General features: G+C 46.9%; 1 protein-coding gene across 2 annotated transcripts in view; it reads right to left on the bottom strand.

The window, feature by feature from the left end:
• USP43 (ubiquitin specific peptidase 43) overlaps positions 1-2227 on the bottom strand; it is a 92795-nt gene extending 90568 nt beyond the window's left edge. For both annotated transcript variants that reach the window (XM_083429774.1, XM_083429775.1), the window contains exon 1: positions 1266-2227. In XM_083429774.1, coding sequence (XP_083285900.1) covers positions 1266-1883 — 618 coding nt within the window. In that variant the 5' untranslated portion in view covers positions 1884-2227. The remainder of the gene's footprint in view (positions 1-1265) is intronic.
• Between the last annotated feature and the right edge of the window lie 20707 nt (positions 2228-22934).

Genomic DNA, 22934 nt, shown 5'->3' with positions numbered 1-22934 from the left:
CAGAACGCTCGCCAGAACAGTTCTGAACTTCCAGCAGTGGAGACATCCAGTTAGGGTGACCCATTCAGCTTCATGACCCTCATGATAGAAAAATGGGGTTTCAGGAAGAGGAGGAGGAAGGAGGCAGTCCCACAGCAATTGCTCAATAATGATTATTTCATTTCCAACTTCAAAGCACAGCTCACAAATGCTGAGCAATGTACAAATGTACAATGTACAACACTACAGACTTCAGGAGAGCTTCCCAGGTGTGCAACGTTCGCAAGCAAAACCCTCTCCAGCACATCCCTACCTTCAGTGCCTTTGCCCAGAAAAAATAGGAAGGGAATGAGGTTTTTTTTAAAAAGGGGGGGAGGTTCTGGGAGGCTGATAATGGAAGCATTTGTGTGTCTGGTGGAGCCAAGCAGGAGTGAGATTCTTTATGAAAGGCTCTATCAGACACACAAATGTTTCTCTTACTACCCTCCTAAAATTTATTTATTTATTAAATTAAAAATCCTCAAGATAAAAAGTAGCATTTCCCCCATCTCTGGCTATGGGCAAGGACCTGACCAAGTTATCACAACACCAGCAAACACTAGGCTTACACCGAACAGGAAGAGCTCAGGCTGCTGGAAGTATGAACTTGGAACAGGGTGAGATCAAAAACAGTCTGGAAATTCCTCATAAAAAAACACATAAGAGCATTTTATTCTCCCACTTCTTTTTTTCTTTTTAAAAATCCTGGTTAGCCTTCCTGATGTGGCACCACGTGCCCATCTGTTAGCAATGCCCTCCAACTCCTCCACCTGCCGAGGCAGTCAACCTGGCCCCATTGCCAAATCCGCCTGCAGCACAGTAGCCTGCTTTAAAGCGTGAGGTGTGACTAAACAGGTGGCTCGAGAAAAAAGAAAGAGAGAAGAGCGTGTGTGAGAGAGAGAGAGAGTGAAGGAATCCTTCTAACTCTGCCCAATGGAGCCGTCTGCCACCAAGGAGCACATCTCGAAGTGCAGAAGCTGCGTGACGGTTAGCAATCCACCTGTGAGCAGTCCAGCGTCCCCGCAGCGCCTGGCAGAGTTGAGGTCAGACCGCTCGCAGGAGCCAGATCCGGAGCAGCAGGTCACACTGGGGGTGGGGGGTGGAAATATGCAGCGTCGAAGACTGCCTACAGGTGGCTGAGAAGGACTCCGGCATTAGACGCGGAGCCTCTTTCCCGAGCGCCCCTCCCCTCTCCCCGTGGCTCCCCGGAGAGAGGGGCAGATCCCGCGCAAAAGTGTGCCCCCTACCTTGAAGTCCGCGGAGAGCTGCGGCGTATACTCGAGGGTCCAGAGCGCGCGTACGAGCGCCGCCAAGTGCTGGGTGACTTCCCCGGAGGCGGCTCCAGCTCCGGCTCCGGCTCCAGGTCCGGGTGGCCCTTGCTGGTCGGGCAGCGCCAGCAGGAGGAAGGCGGCCAGCAGCTCGGTGTGGCTCAGGCACTGCACCACGGCGTTCAGGAAGCACGTGTTGCCGTGGTTCTTCAGCCCCTGCGCGCCCGGCGTGAGCGGCCGGGGGTCCCCGGGAACAGCCGCCGGCAGGGGACTCTGCGCGCCCCACGACAGCCGGGCGCTGCCGCCGCTCCCGCCGCCGCCACTGGCTTGGCCTCTCTCGCGCTCGGGCCCGGGCGGGCGCTTGAAGCCGCCCTCGTCGTCCTCGGGCTCGGCGCCTTCTCGCCGCCGCGCTTGCTGCTGCTGCTGCCGGGCGCCGCGCAAAGTTTGCAAGAGGCGCCGCGCCAGCCTGCTCAGGGCGCGCACGGCTCCTCTGCGTCGCCGCCCGGCCCCGGCGTGGGGGCGCTCTCCGCCGGCCACCCCGTCCGGGGAGCCGGGGGCGCCGGGCCCGGGCTTCTCGCCCGCCTCTTGCTCGCCCATCGGCGCCAGGAGGCTACGGCCACCCGCTCCGCCGCCGCCGCCGCCTGCCGGCGCTTGCTGCCTTCTTCTCCCCGTTGTTGTCGTCGGCTACCTGCGCGCTCCGAGCCTCTCCGCCCTCCCTCCGCGCTCGCCGGCTGGGCAGGGCAGAGAGGCGGGGAAGGCGAGCGGGCCGGGCTCATGGCCGGGGGCAGGCGGGCATCTTGCTGCGCCCCTCCGCCCAAGGCACGGCGCTTTCCCCGCCTCCTCGGGTCGCCGCCCGCGGATCGGCAGAGCCTGGGGAACAGGGGAAGTAAACTCGGCGGAGGGGGTGGATCGCGCGCGCTGAGTTTGGAGGTGCGGCGCCAAGCGCCTCCCTCTGCTGGGAGCTCGCCCGCCCGCCCGCCTGGTTCAACAGCGGGGAGGCGGCGGTTCTCGCAGGCGAGGCGTTACTGCTGCTGCTTCTGCTGCCGCTAAGAAGTGGCGTCCGCTGGAGCCCGCCAGGCGCACGGAGCAGGATCGCCTGGACCAGGCAGGCTGGGTGGGGAAGGGAGAGCGGCAGGCAGGCAGGTGTTGCCAGCGAGGGTAGTGGCGGCGGTGGCGGCGGCACTACCTGCAGCCTGGCTCGTCCCTCTTCCTCCTTTGCTCAGGTGCTCAACAGTCAGTGGCAAATGACTGGAGCGGCTAGGGAGGCGGGGAGAGCGAGCTAGCTTGCGGCTGCGTGCGGCTGTGGGCCACCGGGAATCCTGGAGAAGCCAGCCTCGCCACCTTCGCCTGTGCCAGGTGGAGGTGGGCATCTCTTTCCAGCCTAGGAAAGATGTCAACATTCCAACGACAACATTCCGGTACCGTAGCCTGGGGTTTGTGGTTCCTACCCTACAGCCATCACTGCCAACTGGAGACTGAGCAGGTCTGTGTTTTTGCACACTACCACAAACTCACAGGTGCAGAGTGATCCTACCGGTCCCAATGCCTGTGCACAGGATTATGGTGGTAGAGTCCATTCATAAAGGAGAAGGGTATGTGAAGGGCCATTTCCTACCAAATCCATGTATCCCGCACTGCTCCAATTGGCCCAGGTTGGCAGACCTTGTGAGAGGAGTTAGTGGGGATCTGTTCCCTTGCCAATGTTGCCCCAACACAGAAGAGTTGGGGTGATACTGGTGTGGGATTCTTTAAAAAGTAAGCATGCCAGCTCCACCCCTGTGAGCTCCCCGGCTTCAAATATTACACTGCTCCGCGGGTGTAAGAGCTGGTGGTTTACAAGAGTATGCCAGAAATAAGTCTGTGGGTGGTAGCAGCTGCATACAGCCAAAGGGTTGGTGCACACAAGGATTTCAGGCAACCCCCATGAATCCTTTAAACATATGACTCACCCTGTAGGTTACAAAATGCACACGAGTAGTAGACATATGGGGACAACAATGTCAGTGAGCACCTCCACCATGAAGTCATAGGATGTCTTAGGCAAGCCACTACCAGCCTTGGCCATAATTTGCCTGATGGGGACATTGGCCTACAACACAGGCTTGTTGTGCAGATTCCTGATAGGAGAACTGCTCAGCTCACTAAGAACTTCATTTGGAAATATAGGTTACATGGATTAGTTCAGCATACGGGTGTCTAATTGCCACACAGGTCAGGTATAATATGCATGCTAATGGTTCATCCACATTAGTAACCCATTAAATGTTGGTTGGTTAAGTTGCAAGATGGGCACGCAGTAGTCAAACAGCTACTTTGCCAGTCATCACCTGCATAAAACATAAACCATCTGTGATAAGGGCCAATTTGCCTGCACAGATTAGAGTGCAGCCGTTGCTTGCCATCACTGTCCACATTGGCTCCATGCCTATGATCAGGGAGGGCTGGGCTGGGTTGGGTTCAGCTCTTAAGCCAATTGTGTTTGAAAACTTTGGCTGCTGAGGGCTTGAAGCCCTTCCATATGAACACAAGTTATATTGTTCATAAGATGGGGATGCACAAGAGTGTTTTAAGGTGGCTAGAAGTCTTACTGAACTCAACAGGACTTGCCTCTGTAACTGCTCTATAAACAAGATCACTTTTTAAGTTGGGAAACTGCCCTTATGGATCCTCCTTAGAGACAGACAATCTCACTTTGAAAATCAGGATCTCTCAGTTCCCCTTGAGTTCTTTAAGAATTCAAGAGGACCTTGAACATTATGTGAATTTGTTAGGGAAGTGGGCGATCTAGGGCAGAAAACTGGAGGAAGGATAATTCCTAAGCAGTTAGGCAATGGGAATACTATAGTGTGGTCATTCATTCCCGAACTGTGTAGCCAGACACACAAACTGTGTGACCTGAAGAAACCAATAGTTATAAGAAATAAACTAGACAGTGGCTCTGCACAATATCCATGGCTGCAGTGCCATGGATCCCTTTCACAATCTAGTGCAAAATCCATCAAGAGTTCCTCTTCTGCAAGGTATGCAACTTAGGCAGCTGTGGGAAGGCAGGGACCTACAGCCCTCACAAGTGCCTCATCAGGGCAAGACCTACTGGGAAAAGTTGTTGGGTTAAGAGCGGTGGACTCATAATCTGGTGAACTGGGTTCACTTCCCCGCTCCTCCACATGCAGCTGCTGGGTGACCTTGGGCCAGTCACACTTCTCTGAAGTCTCTCAGCCCCACTCACCTCACAGAGTGTTTGTTGTGAGGGAGGAAGGGAAAGGAGATTGTTAGCCGCTTTGAGACTCCTTAGGGTAGTGATAAAGTGTGATATCAAATCCAAACTTCTACTACTACTACTACTACTACTACTAGGCCTGCACTGTTTCGGTTTCTTTGAATAAAAAGTTAACTTTGCTGACACCATGTTTTTTACCGCTCACCTACACCTGACTCCAACTCCTGACACACAGATACAGCTGACGGTTTCCTGCTCCTATTGATGCCTTCCTGTATTAGGAACAGCTTGTGTTGGCTTTCACCTTCCATTTCTTCTTGCACTGCTTGTATTAAAAGAAAAGAAAAACGGCCCAAAAAGCAGCCCCAACACTTTCAGCAAAGGTAAAAGCAAACCTATGTCGGTAAATTACAGAGGAGAAGCCCTCTGTTTGAAAGGGCTGCCTGGCCCCAAGCTGGAAAAGGAACCCTAAAAAGGGGGAGCAAGGAGGGCCTTGAAGTTGCTGGTCAACAGTGAGCACCTGGGCAGCAGATTGAGCAGAGATGGATCCAGGTCACTTGGTCACAGTCTATTGTAAAAAACATTTCTAAATTTTTGTATTCACACACACACACACCCCCTATTAGCTTATGCAAATTGCCCTCTTTCTGCGTGGTATACAAGTGGCCATGTTCTATGAAGAGCCATCATCACCCCATTATTATTATTTTAATCTGCTGCTTTACCAGAACCTAATGACACTTTGCTTAATGGATATAGCAAAGACTGGCCCCAGTCCAGATTCCCCCACCCCCATTCACTTTCATTGGAAACTTGCATGCTGACCGTCCCCTGGAACTTTTACAACAGACATAAAATCTGATGGCAGTAGAATGAAGGCATTCAGCCTTTGCACTTCCAGCTCCAGCTGCTATCCCTTTGCATTTGCAAAAAGCCAAGTCCTCAGCTCAAGGGCAGAACCCCTTAGTATGGCTTTTCAGGGCCAAAGGAAAGAAGCCTTACCTCATCTCAGAGCAGAGCATCACTTGGCAGCAGCATATCAAGACCATCCATGCCATAGATGGGCGAAGCCCCTGCTTGCCTTTGACAGCCTCTCTCTCTTTCCCTTGCCAGAAGTGGTTTGGTCAATGTGCGAGGATGAAAAAAGTGCACCAAACAACAGGAAGATTTCCTCAAAGGCAGCATCCTTCTCACCAGCACAGATGTGTTCCATTAGCAATATATTGCTCTGTCAATTAGAGCAACCATCAAATAAGAGTGTTTGATATAAATATTGGAGGTGAGGCAGAAGTCAAATCCCAGCTCTGCTTTGGGCAAGTCACAATGTCTCCAAAAAAATGCTTTGTCCCGGTACATTGCAAAATGCAGATAGCGTGGGGGGGACGACGACTTCGAAGCAGGTCATTGCTGAAGAGCTCTGAGGAGGTTCTGTTTTATTCTAAGGCAGGGCTGGGGAACATTTTTCAGCCCGGGGACCACTTTTCCTCCCAGGTAACCTTTTGGTGGGGGTGGCCAGAATCAAAAGTGGTCAGAGCAACAAATGTGAGCTTTCACACTCCTCTCTCATCCATCAAGGCAGACAAGAAGCATGATCATGTTTTAGCCAGGCAAAAACACCCAAGGAGGGTGCTAAGCAGATGTGGTGAAAGGTCCACACCTTGGGAAGAGCCAGGCAGAGTCCTGGAGGAGCACATTTGGCCCTCAGTTCCCCAACCCTCTTCCAAAGAAAAGTTGGTGTTTCTAGCCTTTATGGTTGCAGAGAATAGGCGATCTCCCTTAAGAGCTGAAGAAACCAGAAGGAGACTAGGTGGCCTTTACTCAGCTTCCACCTTCTTCCTATCATTACCAGTTCCTGCCCCTATATAGTCCTGTTGCCATTTATTGCTCATGAGTCTTGATCTTTGTTTACATGCCAGTACTTGACCCAGGGAACCAGCAAGAAGAGAATGACCCCATCCAGGTCAGCTTCTCCACAGCCAGCCAACTTCCATATGGAGCAGGGGAGGAGGAAGATGGGGGGAGAAACAAGATGAGGTGTGACACGTGCGGTCTTCTGTGGCTTTGTCGCTTTAGAGGAAAAACATTGGCTTTTGTGATTTTCACAGCACAAGCAATAGCAATGGCAGTTTTTAAAAGCATAGGGGGAAAACCTCCCAACTAGTGACCCAGAATATTTTTAGCCTAGTCACCGAACTGAAAAACAGGGGCATAAGAATGTCTCAAATGATAACCAACTGGAATTCTGGTGCGAGAGCAAAACTTGCACAGAAACCAAGCACATCTCTGCATTGCTAAGCTACCCATTGTCTTTCAACAGCATAATTGGGGGGGGGGGAGGGATAGCATGTAATCTTAAGCATTCTAGCAATGTCACAGTGGCACACATTAGGCTTTATTTCGTTTACCAGTAGAAGCAAGCTTTCTTCCCGCTTTGGTCTTCTAAGCTCCCAGTGAGCTAGAGAGATAAAACGTTCATAGCAGGTATCAAGTGTGGCCTATATGACTCGGTGCCTGTTCTGCATAAGACCCAGGCAGCCTCATCACTTGCTTGGGCACAAGGTCAGGCCTCAGAGAAGAGCTTGTTACCTGGTGTCAGCTCCAGGCTGCTCAGAGGCACTGGGTTTCTTTGCTGTCAAGTCAGGTGCAGAGTGACTGACAGGTGTGTGAGTGAGAGAGAGAAGCAGAGCAGAAGCACAGCAACCTGGATCTGGTTGTCAGGGAAATGCTGATGTCTCTCAGATGGACAGAGAGTCCCTCTTCTAACTTTATAGTTAGAAGCTACAGACCATAATGTAGTACACCGATTTGAGTCAGGATGTACAGCTTAGAAAGGCGGAAGAGGCCACCTTCCATAATAGGCATGTCATCCTTATTGTAGCAATGCTGTGAGGAGAAGAGATTCTCTCGGCATGGAGCCAGCGCCTCTCTTCAATCAATCCTTCCCCTAACAAATAGGTCAGTCAGCGTACCTGTCAAATATAGCTGTTCTAGGCCCTAATCCTGCAAAGACTCATTGCAGCCAGATTAAAGGTGCATTCAGACATGTGGAATAGTGTGTTTGTTTTCCTGATTATAATTGTTTTCATATTCCTTGCAACTCTACAATTCCATCATCCTGCCCTGTTTTCTAATGTTCCAGTCACACTGCAGTAACCTGTTGCATTATGGAACTGTGCCTTTTTGAGTGATGATACTGGCATGCCACACTAAATTTCATCCACACCAGTGGGCATGGTGTGACACAGTGAACATCATCGGACAATGATGCTATTCCCCCACCCTCTCTCCACATGTATGTTTCTGTTTCCCCATGATTCCCCCACAAAAAACCAGCAGGAAAGAACTGTATGCTGATATATCCAAATTTCATCACTTTATTCCCACAATTTTCTGGGTTAATTTTCTGGGCAAATTGGTGTGTTTTTTCTCTGAAATCAAATAGCAAAGAGTTCAACACTAAACATGTTCTGTGTTCCACTAGCTTTCAAGAAGTGACTTTTACATCATGTGGATGTTCAAATATAATGCAGAAAGTAATAGTTAAGGGGGTGCAAAAATTGTGAAAGAAAGATAGAGAGAGCCAGCTACTTCCATCGTTAAGGAAACATCAGGGAAAGATTGAAGGATGAGGCTTACTTAGACTCTTAACATGCTATTAGGTTCGTCTGGTGTTTTTCAGGGCCTAGCTTAACAAGAGGTGGTTAACACAAGAGATTAATGAGGGACTGCTTAGGATCTGGCTTAATTCCCAAGCAGAGAAATGAATTGTTTGCTGCTGTTTAATTCACCCTTTAATGAGACTACCTTAAAGGTAAAGGGACCCCTGACCATTAGGTCCAGTCATGGCTGACTCTGGGGTTGTGGCACTCATCTCACTTTATTGGCCGAGGGAACCGGCGTACAGCTTCTGGGTCATGTGGCCAGCATGACTAAGCCGCTTCTGGTGAACCAGAGCAGCGCACGGAAACGCCGTTTACCTTCCCGCCAGAGCGGTACCTATTTATCTACTTGCACTTTGATGTGCTTTTGAACTGCTAGGTTGGCAGGAGAAGGGATCGAGCAACGGGAGCTCACCCCGTCGCGGGGATTCAAACCACCGACCTTCTGATCGGCAAGTCCTAGGCTCTGTGGTTTAACCCACAGTGTCACCCGCGTCCCTTGAGACTACCTTACTGTTTACTATAATGAGGGTGTCCTGCAGGCACCCTGTACTCGCCCTCTTAAGACACTGCCCTGCTGCACTATTGATGTTTTAGGAATGTTTCTGGCTGATTGATAGAACTTAGGTCAACTCTGGTCTAGGAAAAAACATTCAGTGATCCTGGGTGTCATAAAAAAGGCCTTGGGAACATCATTATACAATGTGCTGGCTTGGGGCTGTTTGCATAACTTACAAAACTCAAGGTCTCGTGATGCATGCTGATGGCTACATAATATATGGTGTCCACATCATAATTCAAACTAAGATTTCCCAGAAGCTGAGTTAAAAGACACCTGGTGGGCTGAATAGGCAAGCCCCCTGCAGAAGACTCTCCAGGATCTAAAGTGGCAATTAGTCACAGAGTTAATCCTAAAATGCCACCGAAGAGGTTCAAACTTCCTTGAGTAACAAACATGCCACTGCCTGTGATTATTATCGTTGTGGTGCTGTAGTATTATTTTTCCTGCTGTTATTATCCACTGCTGTATAATTGTTGTTGTTGTTGTGCTTGTTTGTCAGTTAATAATGCACATTCCTTACTATGTTCATTCCCATAACAACCCTGGGGGGTGAGAAGTGGGGCCGTTGTAGTTTCCGGTCAAAACAGGAGATGCCCCAAGCAGCAGTTGCTTCTAGAATCAGGGAGGCGCTATGACTCATGCCTGCCTAGAACACTTGGTTTCCTCTCCCTTTGAGCCAAGGTCCTCCACATCCAAACCCAAAACTCTTACCAGACACCAGACTTTTTTGGACTGGGCAGCAGGCTTCCATTGTCCAAATGGAATTCCTGGCTTTTGTCATCATCTCCTAGCACACGGAGCTGGAAAAATAAGTTCGAGTGTGTCAGGGGTGAAGAAACCTTTTTCAGCCCGAGGGCTTCATTCTCTCATTCTGGGCAGTCTTCCAGGGCTCACGTGCCAGAGCCAGAGGTGGGTAGAGCAATAAATGTAATTTTTAGCTTTTGTACAGTAGACTAGTTTCTACACACACACTTCTCTCTGACTACCAGCCAGACAGGCAAGAGGCATTGCCAGAATTCAAGGCCACATTCCAGCCAGGCCAAAATACTGGCCTGGGAAGCATTTGAAAGGGCATATAGAGAGGCCTTGAGGGTCAAATTCAGCTACCAGACCTGAGGTTCCCCATACCTGATGTACATAGTGTGATTTCAAACCAGCAAGAAAATTAGCCAGCTGCCATTTCTGGCTATTTTCGTTGTTTGTGCTTCTTGCAGTGAAGAATGGGGCATTTTCGTTGTCGTTTTTCTGGTTGCTAAAATGATACTACAGTATCATCCATGGTGCTGAAAGGCATAATCTGATCCCTCTGTACAGTCTGACAGGTCATGCTCCATCCTGAAAGAATCCTTGTGCCTACCAACATGGCAGAAACACAAAGGCATTCCTGGTGTCTGCCCCCCCCCCCCCAAAAAAAATTCTGGCCCATAGAGCATAGATGTCAACATTTCCCTTTTCTTGCGAGGAATCCTATTCGGAATAAGGGAATTTCCCTTTTAAAAAAGGGAAAAGTTGACAGCTAGGCCATAGAGAGAGAGGCCAGAGCCTAAGCATCTTCTGGAAATTTTAAGACAGAGGTGGGGACAATACACACACAACAGAAACCTTCACTTCTCCCACCTGAGCAGAGAGCAGAGCTTTTAAGCGTGGATCAGGCCAGCGAAAGCCACTCTCAGCTGCACTTTCAAACACATCCCTCATCAGATATGGCAACCTCCTGTCAGGGAAAGCAGCATGTCAAAGGTGCAGTTTGGGCACCTGTCAGGCAACCCAATCCACACCTTTTGCTGAAAGACCTTTTACACACACTGGTGTTTGGTGTCAGTGCTTAATGGTGGTTTAGGAAGGAAATTAAGAAGAGTTACTGCTGACTCTTTTTTCTGATGGGATTTCTGTGGTATTAAACCAGTTGAATGAGGAGAAATCTGCATGCAGAATCTGAGCTTGTCACACACATAGCTGATAAAGGCACCAGATCCTGCGGGGGGGGGGAGGGACTTGACAATGTTTAATCTTGATCTGTTTCATTTTAATGTGACATTTTCATATGTTTTAAAATATATTGCTTACTGATTCATGCCTCTGGTACTAGGCAAGCTAAAGATGTAAATAAATTAACTAAGTATCCAGTGGCAGAGATTAACAATGGATTCCATGGAAATGATTACAGGATTATGTCATAAAAGTCAATGCACTGAAACAGTCCTCCCGCATCTTATCTGTGTGGGGATTTTTTTTTTTCTGCAAGGGGGAAAAAGAAAAAGAAATCCAAATTCTATTACCTTTGAAAATGTATTTCTTCTTAGATAATTAACTTTCTGCATCTTGATCTTTGCCGAGATTCAGAAGAAAAATGCCATTCAATTAGGAATTGTTACAAAAGAGCGTTTTAGTTGAAAAGAAGCTATCTTCCATCATGACGTAGGAAAGAAGCTGCCTGTGTCAAATCAACCACCCGCAGAGGAAATCCACAGGGACCAGGCAGAACCACCATAGAACGTCAACTGCATTCTGGTTTGGGGAGAATAAGGCTGATACTTTGAAGATAAGCAATTGGGGGTGAAGGAGGAGGGATTAAAAATACCCCAACGAAACCGAGTCGCCTTGCCAGGCAGATACAGTTTAAAGCAAGGCACATATATCTCTATGCTACACCTTATTTGCTACACCTGAATGTCTTTGATTGCAAGGAATGGGAGGGGGGAGTTGCACATACACACAGAAGGACAGTGTCTTTGCCCTACATACCTATATGTCTGCAGGTCATTAAACAATCCTATTCTAGCCTTGCCAGCTCTTGAAATACAAAGGATCAAGGAACAACACAGGATGAAGCTGGGAACTCATACAGGTGGAGCCACAGGGTACTGTTGATGTTTGGTGTAGAGCATGGGCATAGCCAGGGGGTGCAAGGAGGGGAAGCTGCCCCCCCCAAAATCAATAAAAATATGTAGCTAACTGAGGTTCTGCCCCCCTAACAAAAATCCTGGCTACACCCAGGAAACTTGGTGAATTAAGATTATATGAAACACAAACATTTATCTCACTTTCCATCTCTGTTCCATCCCCCCTCAGCAGTTGACATTTGGCTTACATTTATTGGCCAATATATGTATTGGAAAATTCAGGGAAAAATAAATAAAAAGGAAAAAGAATGCATAAATTAAAACAAAAAAAAGTATGCAAATGAACAGTGACAGCCTCTCCCCTTTTTGTCTATGGGAGAGAAACCCCACCATGAATATTGTGGTGGATTTTTATACCTGCCTTAGGGATTCTGGTCAAGACAGACCAGGGTTGACAGCAATTAAATATTTCCCTTTTCAAAGAGCCTTTGTACACCCCCTGCGCTCCGAACTTTGTGAATTATTCCGAGTAAAGCTGGCTTCAAAGCAGGATTTGAGACCGACATTGAATTAAGTTTGCTGTGTTTGGATTTGCTTTTGTGGAATCGTGCAAACGTTAGAAACTGCTTCACATGAATTTTTAAGAGACGCAGCATGGAATGGCTTTACAGAAACAAACAAGGAATTCAGGTCTGAGAACTGCTAACCTGCCCGGTACCTGTTATTTGCTCTCCTCTGCAGCTAATAGCAGCCTCAGGACCACTAAAGTAATGGCACAAAGAAAATGGGGTTAACCCCAGAAGCAGTGAACCTCTTTTAGCCCGAAAGCCACCGGTCCCTAGTGAAAAACCTTCGGAGCAGGGCGGGGCATGCATGCTAATTGTGGGTGGGGCCAGAGGCAAAAGTGAGCAGAGTAAGTGTTGTGACTCCTACCGCCAGAGGTTTCTGAACACTCTTAAAGCTCCGCTCAAGGAAGGAAGAGGAAATACACAGTTCAAAGACACATTCTGCCCAGACAACATCACTCCAGAAGGGCATGGTGCCAGACTGGTGATAGGTGTGGCCTAGGGAAGAGGACTGCTATAGGGAGAACCAGGAGGACCAGATACAAAGCCATGGAGGGCCACATTTAGCTCCCATGCCTGCTGTTTCCTATTCCTGCCCAGCCCCAGCACTGAATCTTCGATCCAAATCTGGAGAGAGGATGGGTGTTACTGCTTTTTAACTGGGGGGGGGGTATCTTTCGAGACCTGACCACAGATCTCCCGTTTAAGGCTCTTTCTGCAACGACGAAAAACTGGGAGGGGAGGGTCTTTCAATTTGTATTTCACCCTTCCAAGTGTCCCTATTTTCAATGGACAGTCCCTGATTTACAGAAGCCGTCCCAGATTCTGATTTGATCCTGAAATGTCCTACTTTTCCTTAGGATGTCCCTGCTTTCATCAGAGAAATATGGGAATGGAGTTATGCGACCCCCCAAACCTTTAGAAGACATCTGAAGGCAACCCTGTATAGGGAAGGTTTTTTGTGTTTTTATGTTTTATTATGTTTTTATATATGTTGGAAGCTGCCCAGAGTGGGTGGGGCAACCCAGTCAAATGGGCAGAGTATAAATAATATAATGATGATGATGATTAAATAGGACAGCCCTCTTTTCGTCAGAAAATTGTTGGAGGGTATGCAAAGAACTTAGGGCTAATACAGGTGGTGTTGTCTGCAACATACTTGTAAAATATGGGCATCATACATTGTCGACCCTGTGCCAGTTAGGGTTCCCAGGTGCATGAATCCGTGGACCTTTAATGATCTGTAGGACAGCCATAGTTTAGGTTCTTCCTGCAGGAAACACTAGTTTGAGACCTGTGTTTCCTGCTGCTGTCATCACTTGTGGGGCTAACCTACCTGAGTGTGATGGCTAGGCATGGCATTGTAAAGGGAGGGAAGGCTAACCACCACCACCCTGTGCCTTTTCATCAGTCAGAAAGCCCTCCGAAGTCACCAGCCTTTTATTGCCTGGATGAGAAGTATGACTTCAACATCACATGGGAAAAGCGACAGCAAGGCCATCTGTTATTCTCCAGGTCCATGAAAGTAATGTAACTACTAAGCAATTATTCTGGGGCGTGGGTGGCGCTGTGGGTTAAACCACAGAGCTTAGGACTTGCCGATCAAAAGGTCGGCGGTTCGAATCCCCGCGACAGGGTGAGCTCCCGTTGCTCAGTCCCTGCTCCTGCCAACCTAGCAGTTCAAAAGCACATCAAAGTGCAAGTAGATAAATAGGTACCGCTCCGGAGGGAAGGTAAACGGCGTTTCCATGCACTGCTCTGGTTCGCCAGATGCAGCTTAGTCATGCTGGCCACATGACCTGGAAGCTGTACGCCGGCTCCCTCGGCCAATAAAGCAAGATGAGCGCCGCAACCCCAGAATCGGTCACGACTGGACCTAATGATCAGGGGTCCATTTACTTTTACCTTTAAGCAATTATTGGGATGGATAGATTTTGAGATAGATATTTCCCATCACTCAAGCAAATGCAGATTAAACGGGGGGGGGGGGAGAGGAGAAGTCTGAGAAATGTTTTTTTTTTTTTTCTGGGATTTGTGTCTCACATCACTGAAAGCAGGTAGAAGATGCCCCGCTTCCACCCCCCATTTGGCAATCAACAAGGCCTAGAAACCAGAGAAGGAAGTTGAATGGGGAAAGGAAGGATAGCCAGAGAAACCAAACATGACTGGAATTCGATGACTAAAAGGGCCCTTTGTTAAAGGAGAGTTAAAATAAAACCATGACTTCGTGTAAATGCTGGAAAGGTGGGCGGTGCAAATGTGAACTTGGGTTTCTGTTTAAGAACAAGTCTTACAGCATTTTTACTTCTAAACACACACGTATGCAGCGCTCAACATTTCCAGTTTGTTCCCAGGGATGTTGAGCTTCAAGGACTTCTTTTGATGTCACTTTAATTCTTTGGGGAATGCTTAGCTCCCTCACCCTCATGTTTCAGGCAACAATATTAATGATATCTTTAACCTCCACAGATTCAAAAACTAAGAAGAGCTGTAACTCAGGTTCACATGGCACATGTGACTTCAATCTAAATGCTGTGTTTTAAGCTGTTAACGGCCACATGCATACTATATGTTTAAAGCACACTTCCCCAATCAAAGAACCCTCAGCACTGTAGATTAAAGGTGCTGGGAATTGTAGCTCTGTAAGGGGCAAACTGCAATTCACAGAATTCTTTTTTTATGTGGCAGGATTGCTTTGAATGTGCTTCAGAGGTGTAGTGTGTACACAGAGTATACACAGCCTCTGACCGCAGTCTTAACCCTACTTACCTGAGAAGTAAGCTGCTCCATTGAATTGAATAGGACTTATACATTATTAGGATTGCACTGTTATGTTACCATTTTCCAGCTGGTATCTTACAGAATGCACTACAGTGGTACCTCGGGTTACATACGCTTCAGGTTACACACTCTGTTAACCCAGAAATAGTGCTTCAGGTTAAGAACTTTGCTTCAGGATGAGGACAGAAATTGTGCTCCGGCGGCGCGGCGGCAGCAGGAGGCCCCATTAGCTAAAGTGTTGCTTCAGGTTAAGAACAGTTTCAGGTTAAGAACGGACCTCCAGAACAAATTAAGTACTTAACCCGAGGTACCACTGTACTTGTGCAGAGCTAATATTGACAAAATATCAGAGAATAACGTGTAAAGTATTTAACAGAGATGGGACGGTCAGATAGTTTTCTCTCAATGTCCTTTATTCCAAGTAGGGAAGGGTGAACCGGTCGGTTTCTATTTCTCTCAGTTTCTCATTTTTCCAATAGGGTTGGAAAAATCCGCACAGATAAGTTGAGCTTTTCTGCCCAGACACTGCTGCTGACTGCAGTATTCCAGATATGTCCAGGAAATTGCAGCTGTATGGCAACCCTAAATCTAACATTCGGTTTTCCACATTAGTTTGCATTTCTTAGTGGAAATGCCAAAATTAAATGGAATTTAATGAATCCCATCCAAGGGTACTGAGTCCCAAGATGTGTATTTTTAATGTTCAGGATAGTCAGATAAGCCAACCAGCTCCTTAAAAGCAGCACCCAGATTTCTACCTTGACAATGCCTGTCTCTATGCTTGTGGATACAAAGCCAGCTAGTGAGTTACTTAAGACTCAGACTTGATTTGTCAGCGTGTGGAATATACGGATTTTATATATAAAAAACTGAATTATTTCCATTTCCTCTGGAGATTTCTAACAGATGCACACAAACATCTAGGTCTGTCTTTTCTAAGGTATGGGTCCATAATTCAGGCATATCAAAAGCAATAGAAGCATTTTCATTAAATATGTATAAAAACCAGCCTAGAAATACTGATATCCCTTAAATTCGTTAGAATGCCAAACATTTAACTTTGGGAAAAAACCAATTCGAATTTTAAAATGTGCTGCTTAGAATGATATTAAAATAGGATTTTCATTCCATTCCCTCCCCACCACCCACAAAATGCATAAACTCTAAACATTCTATTTTGCTTAACTATTTTCAAAGGTCAGCAGGAGCCCAATTTTGTGAAAGATTAACATAAATATTCCAATTCAGTGTTATAAATATGGAGCAGCTTTGACTGGCTCTCGGATTATTTCCAGCAGATGCAATATTCAGGACTCAGGCTACAATCCTAAACACACTTTTTCCTGAGTGTAAATCCCATTGATCCCAGTAGCATTTACTTCTGAGAAGATGTGTAAAGTATTGACTGCATAGCTGCAACCTGAATTTCACTCCCTCTAAATCCTATTTGCTGATTTGTGACTTTGCACTCAAATTACATTCAACGTACAGTACTAGTGCTGTCCTAAAGATACATACCTTCTAAGCACACCGAAACAAACAGGACATTCCTTTTTTGGCACAAGATCTCGACAGCCATTTTGGATGCTGTGATCTTACGAGCTCTTGCCCTGTGCTCTTGCCCCAGGAAAAAAGCTGAAAAAGTGAGAGCGAGGCACAGGTCACATGACTCGCGTCCCAGTTTTGTGTAGGAAAAAGTTGGAATGTACGAATCTAGTAATCTTGATTATTCTATTGATCATGCTGTTCCCAACCTAAGTTGCCAGTTTCCCCTGAAGATTCAGGAGCCCCTTGTCTTCTTTCTGAAGGTGTGGCCAGTGTCCTGTCCAAAGAACAGAGCCAGGATATCAACAGGTTCCATGTCTACTTGTGAACCTTAAAATCACGTCCTGGAATATTAAAATGTAAACAAAGCACATGGACCTAGGTAGCAGACAGCAGACGTTACATCACAAAATTGACTTAGATCAGGGCTGACAGATGTTAAACCATCTTGAACTCTTTGAAAATTGGCCCAGGCTCCATTTAATTCTCACCTGAGCGCACACACACTGAATTTCTGCTTGGTAGTGAATAAAGTTACTCTTTGTGTCCCGTTGACAGTACTCTTACAATGGGTGTGCCAGCCTGTGGCAATTCAGTTTCAGTCGAAGATGTTCCAGCTGCTTCTTGATTGCCCTCCAGCCGAATGGGATTTCCCACTTCACTATGCAGGTGAGCAGAGAATGTCATCTCTGAAAGCACCCATCTCTAAAAGGATTAACCTCTGTGCCTTTGTTCAGGCCAGCAAATGGGGGGGAGGGAACTGTGTGGATTAGTTAATGTCTGGAATAGCCACATTAGCATTACATTCTGAATTACTTGTATGTGCAAATGGAATGTTAAGACTTTCTATATTTGGTGCATTCTTAAGAGAGTCGTTGGCCCAAAGGCAAGTAGCACGGCTTGCTGCAACCTGCTAATAATTCAGTCACATCTTTGAGCGAGGAAGAATCTCCTGAAATTAAAAGTGATGCCTGCAAAGGTCTCCTTTATCTTAAAGCTTCCTGCCGGAGTTAAATTATACATAACAAAGCAAGTTTAGCTGGTAATTGTATTAAAAGGTGGAGGTGGTGCAGGTATGAATGGCAGTGAGACAGGTGAGGGCTGCTTTCCCTGGGAGCTCTTATCAACCTGAGGAACAGCCATAGACATGCTTCATTGATTTTCAACATGAAAGGTCAGCTGCTAGCTCAGTTACCCTTCTGCTGTGGTAACTTATGCACTATGTTTGCGGCGGTTTCAGTGATGAATATGCATGGGAGCCAGCTGTTCAGCTCCACAGAGCTTGTATTTCCCAGCTTAGTTCGGCTCACCCCTTCAGAAGGAAAAATCTAGGATCTTTGTAGGAAGCAAAGTGCTACAGTGCACAGATAAAAACAATCAAATGCAGGGAATAACCAGTTAAAGCCCTCCTCTCTCAACTGTTTCAACCTCCCCAATGATGGCTAAACATGCCATCCCCATTAGTACTCCAAAGGACAATGGATTTACCTTCATTGTACATCAAAAGCTCACAGCTAGACATCCTGGTTGCTCCCTCTCCTGCTGGTCCCCTGCCTGCTGTCCTCACCAGACTACACCATGGGGACAACTAAACTAAGCAATGCAATCTGCCTAGCAGGAGCCATGCTATGTGCCTGCATAAAAAATGGTTTCAGAAACAACTCCAAACCACAATCCCCGTTTTTTGCAAGATTGCCCACTTTGCTTATTTTCTGCAAAAAAACCATCCATGATCAAGGAAATTTCGCATCTGGATGAAGCTGGCTAGAAGCAATGTGGGTAGGGTCACTGTCCTATTAACAATTAGGTAGAAAAGAGTGTTTTGGACACACTTGGCTTCCTCTCTCCTCTGCATGGAAAATGCACCTGCCAAAGTTTCTTCTACCCAGATGGCAACAGTGCAAAAGTAATGTTCTCCTTTGCTTCCACTCACCCTAGACTGACTGCTTTATGCTGTTTTTTCAAATAATTTTATGGATTTATCTTATTAATTTTCATATCTAGTGGTGTTGTCCATTTTGTAAAATGTCCTGGGAATATGCTGGAAGGATGGTATAAAAATAATCTTTAACAAGTCAAAACCAAGCTTGCCAGGCAGAGTCTACTCTAGTTCTATGAATGACATGAATCAGATCAATAGGAGAAGGATAGATAAAGACATGAGTTGAGGTTCTCCAGGTGAGTCCTGCCCAGAGGAAACAAAAGCTCACCTAAAATAGAAAACGTTTCACTGGCCAGCAGTGAATGGAACAAAAAGTGCTCACATTGTACCAATAGGAATGGGTGGCTGGTGGAAGATCAAGGTATTCAGGTCAAGGCATTCAGAAAGGGAAAATAGAGCCAGGAGCAGTTAGGGACATGAAGAGGCAATTTGGATCTTGAAACTTTGCAACCTGCCTTGGGAATGTTTGACGGATGGAGTATAACTATGCCTGTAATAAATTAATTACATAGCAAATAATGTATCCCTTTGGAATCATTTGCACAACAGTAGGGAAACCCATCTCACACTTAAGAGAATCAGTTTTCATAGATCTCTATAGATATGAATATGTCATGGAAACACTGGGTACAGACATGCATACAAATCTAAGTTTAATACCAAATCCTAGAGACTCTGAACTCCCAACAAACTCTCAGCCTCAGTTCCTTATCTGTTAAACAGGACTGATAATAGTAATGACCGAACAGTTGTGTGCATGATGACAGAGAGTGTAAATAACTTTTCAGACCAGAAATGCGAAGGATTCCTAATGATACAAACCTTCTTAAACCCAATCCAGAGAAGGCCTGAAGAGGCAAAGTGGCAGTCTGGATTATAACACACACACAAATTTCTCCCAGCAGTCTCCCACAGCAGAATTGATTTTACAAAGCAGCTGGCATAAAGTAAATTTAATATGTAAAAATCCAAATCTGAACTTTTCCCAGGCGGTGTAGAAAAGTATTTGGGTGCCCTCTAGCGGATGCATTGGCAGGTACAATGAATAACAGTACCCCTGTACACCTTTCATTGTTGCAGGGTGCTGTTACACAACTTGATTTACAAAAAATGTGCTTTCCCACTCAAGATTATGTTGACTGAAGAGGCAGCAAAGAGAATTGAACTGCAGTGGGAGGAATCTGTGCTTCTTGTTAGGTCATGTGATCAAATTGCCCAAATCCTTCTTTCCTGCCCCACCTTCAATCACGCACATTTTCCTGCTGAGCGGTTGGTAGCAAAAGCTTGGGATCTTTTAGGATAATGGAAGCTTTTAGCCACCAGCTTCAATAAAACCACAATTTTGCCTCAGATTGGAGCTCAAGGGAACCTTGAGCTAGCGAGGAAGAACATTGACTGGAAATCATTTTACACCCCCTCCCGTGTGTCAGGTCTGCGAGTCAAGAAGCGCAAGTCAATCCCATTTGCTCCAGAGATGATGCTGTGATGTGAGGCATGTGGAGGAAGGTGGATTAGGAAAAGGAAGGCAGAGGTTCTGAGATAAGGGACAAGCATAGCACAAAAATAAGGACACCGGGGCTGATTCACCAAAGCAGCAAGCTTGTAAGAACAGCCTCCACTGAAATTTTGTTGGAGGTGATGTGAGATTGCATGAAGGCTGAATCCATGTGCTTGATGGAGAACCCGTTTTGTACATGGAAACCATGTACAGATACTGTAGATCAGGGATGGGGGGAATATTAGCCCGAGGGCCACATTCCCCTCTGGGGAGCACATGACAGTGGTAGCAAGAAACAGAGGCAAAAGCAAGCAGAGCAACTAATGCAAACTTTGCCTTTGTACACCAGGCTAGTTCCTACACACACTCACCTCCCCCACCCTTGCATCCAGGAAGATTGCAGGCAGGCAAACATGCCCAAGTGGAACACAAGGCAGGGTTAGTGAGGGGGTATGGCCCAATGAAAGAGTGTTTTGCTAGGCAGGGGATGTGGCCTGGGCAGAGTCCTGAGGGTCAGGACTAATTTGGACCCAGGCCTAAGGCTCCCCATCTTTGCTATAGGATGTAGCAAATCCACATCCATTAGGGCCATAGCTGTCAACTTACAGATTTGAAAATAAGGGACCAGCAGCCATGAAAATAAGGGACCTGCAGCCTCACCTGTTCCAGGCACTCCAGTCTTCCTGTCCTCCTGCAGTCTGGTCAAACTCATGCTGGGTAGCTTCGAGAACACTGTCCAACCAACTTTGTAACCAGAGATTCAACTGAATAGAATCTGAATCACATGCACCACAAGGCCTATGCAGCCTCAACTTAAGATGGCTCCCCGGCCTGGCTTTGCACTGCAAAGTTTGCAGCAGCAAGTGCAACAAAATGGCGTCCAGCATTCAAAAATCCCCTCAGCTTGCATTAACTAGCCACACACAAGGCATGCAAGCTCCACCCCCAGTCGTTCTTAGACTTCTTATTGGGTGAGCAACACAGCCAAGCAACACAGTTGGAGCCTCCCTCCTCCCTGGCCGGCAGGGAGGGAGGGAGAGGAGCTGCTTCCTTTGAAATTTAAGGGACATTTAAGGGACATCTATCAATAAGGGACAGCGGTGGGACATGGTGCTGGAATAAGGGACTGTCCCTTCAAATAAGGGACACTTGACAGCTATGATTAGGGCATCTGCTGTCTCTTATGAGAGGGATACCGGACATGAGCAGGAATAATTCCCAATACCCCTCATGTTCAAAAATAATCACATGCCGTCATTTGGCGCCATGCCCCAGCATTTGTCTTGCATGGTCTCCTTGTATTCAGCCCCCCCCCCGAGGGGTGGATTAGCAGTAATACAAGCACACTCTGCAATTTTATTCCTCATTCAGGTCTGTGCCAGAAGCTAGATTGTTCACGGAGCTAATCTCCCAGTACAGTGAGCAGGAGTGACAACCACTGTAAAGCAGTTCCAACACTGCAGGGACAACAGAACCAAAATGCTGGTAGAACAGGCGAGATGTTGATTCTGTACTTCCTCAGAGAAAAGAGCTTCTCAGTTTTTTCATGACTATAGCTGGAGCTTAGCTTACAGGTCACAGGAAAGTAACTTGCTGCAGATTCCTATCACACCAGGATTGTTGGTCATTTCACGACTCCATAGGAGGTAGAAAAAAATGCTCAGAAAGAGTTGTTTGGTGGAAAACAGGGGTGGGAACCCTGCAACTCCCACCCCCACCCCAGCTACTAGGACTGGCAAGAGCTTGACTCCAACATTTGGAAGGCCACAGGTTCCTCATTGCTGATCTAAAGTGAACACCTAATGGCTTTTATGATACCTTAAGAGATGCATGCACAATATGTCACAATAATAAGTCCCATTCAGAATGGCAAGTAAAGACTTCCAGGATCACATGCAACTTGGCATATTCAAGGAGACAGAGGCCGCAAGTCAAACTAATCTGGAAGTAAGTCCCATTAAACACAATGGGGCTTCCTGCTGAGCAGACACAAAAAAGACTGCACTATTAGGTGCCAAACCAGATGCATCTCAAGCACTCTGAGCAACAGCAGGGTGTGTTGTTCCAGTCGCCTTTCCTATCCAGTTGGGTTTCTGAATTCAAACATATGAAAAATTAAGTGGGATAGTTTTACGAAGATAATATTAGGAAAAGCTTCCTAATCATAATTGTTCTGGATTATGGCTACAATAAACAAACTCAGTAATAACTGGTAAATGAAGTAAGTTTCTGAAGGACTTAACCCTCTCCTCAAAATATCAAGAGGAGACAAGTATCTTAACGAAGGGGAAGGACTGTAGCTTAGTGGTAGACAGGGGCACATCTACTATGAACTAATGAAGCTTAAGCTTCAGGGCCCCTTAATTCTGGAGGGGCCTCAGAATAAACTTTAGTCCACCCTGCTTAAAAGTTTGGGGTCTAGTAGACCCAGTTTGAGTCACACAACTGAAAGTGATTATTTTTGTTGTTGTATATATTTCAACAATCCCAAAGCTTGAGAGTCAGTAGCAGAGATGTTGTAAAGGGGTTGTGATTTGTCCAAGCTTCAGGGCCCCCAAAATGGAGGTCCGCCAGTGGTGTTGGAACACATGCAGAAGCCTGCAAGCAAGGCCAGGAAGAATTCCTATCTGCAACCTGGAGAACTGCTGCTTGTCCATGTAGACAATCCTGAGCTGGAGGGACCGATCTTCTGACTTCACATAAGGCAGATTCCTACACTCTGATCTTGTCAGGGACTGCTGGGGTTAGCATTCCAATGCATCACTGCATCCTTGAACACAATAGCTTTCGAGAGCCTTTCCAAATGTGCAGTGGCGTAGCGTGGGTTGTCAGCACCCGGGGCAAGGCAAGTAATTTGCACCCCCTAACCCGTGGATTTGCGCCCCCTTACCCTAACCCCCAGATGTTGCGCCCGGTGCGGCCGGCCCCCCCTGCACCCCCCATGCTACGCCACTGCAAATGTGGAATTGCTGCTATGATTCTAAGCTTTTTGTCTTTTTAGCAGAGGCGAATTAAAGATGCACACAGAGCGG

The sequence above is a fragment of the Podarcis tiliguerta genome (genome assembly GCF_965153285.1).
Source record: "Podarcis tiliguerta genome assembly, chromosome: 2".
NCBI lineage: Eukaryota > Metazoa > Chordata > Lepidosauria > Squamata > Lacertidae > Podarcis > Podarcis tiliguerta.
The sequence above is the reverse complement of the archived record's forward strand: the minus strand, read 5'-3'. Positions and strand labels throughout refer to the sequence as shown.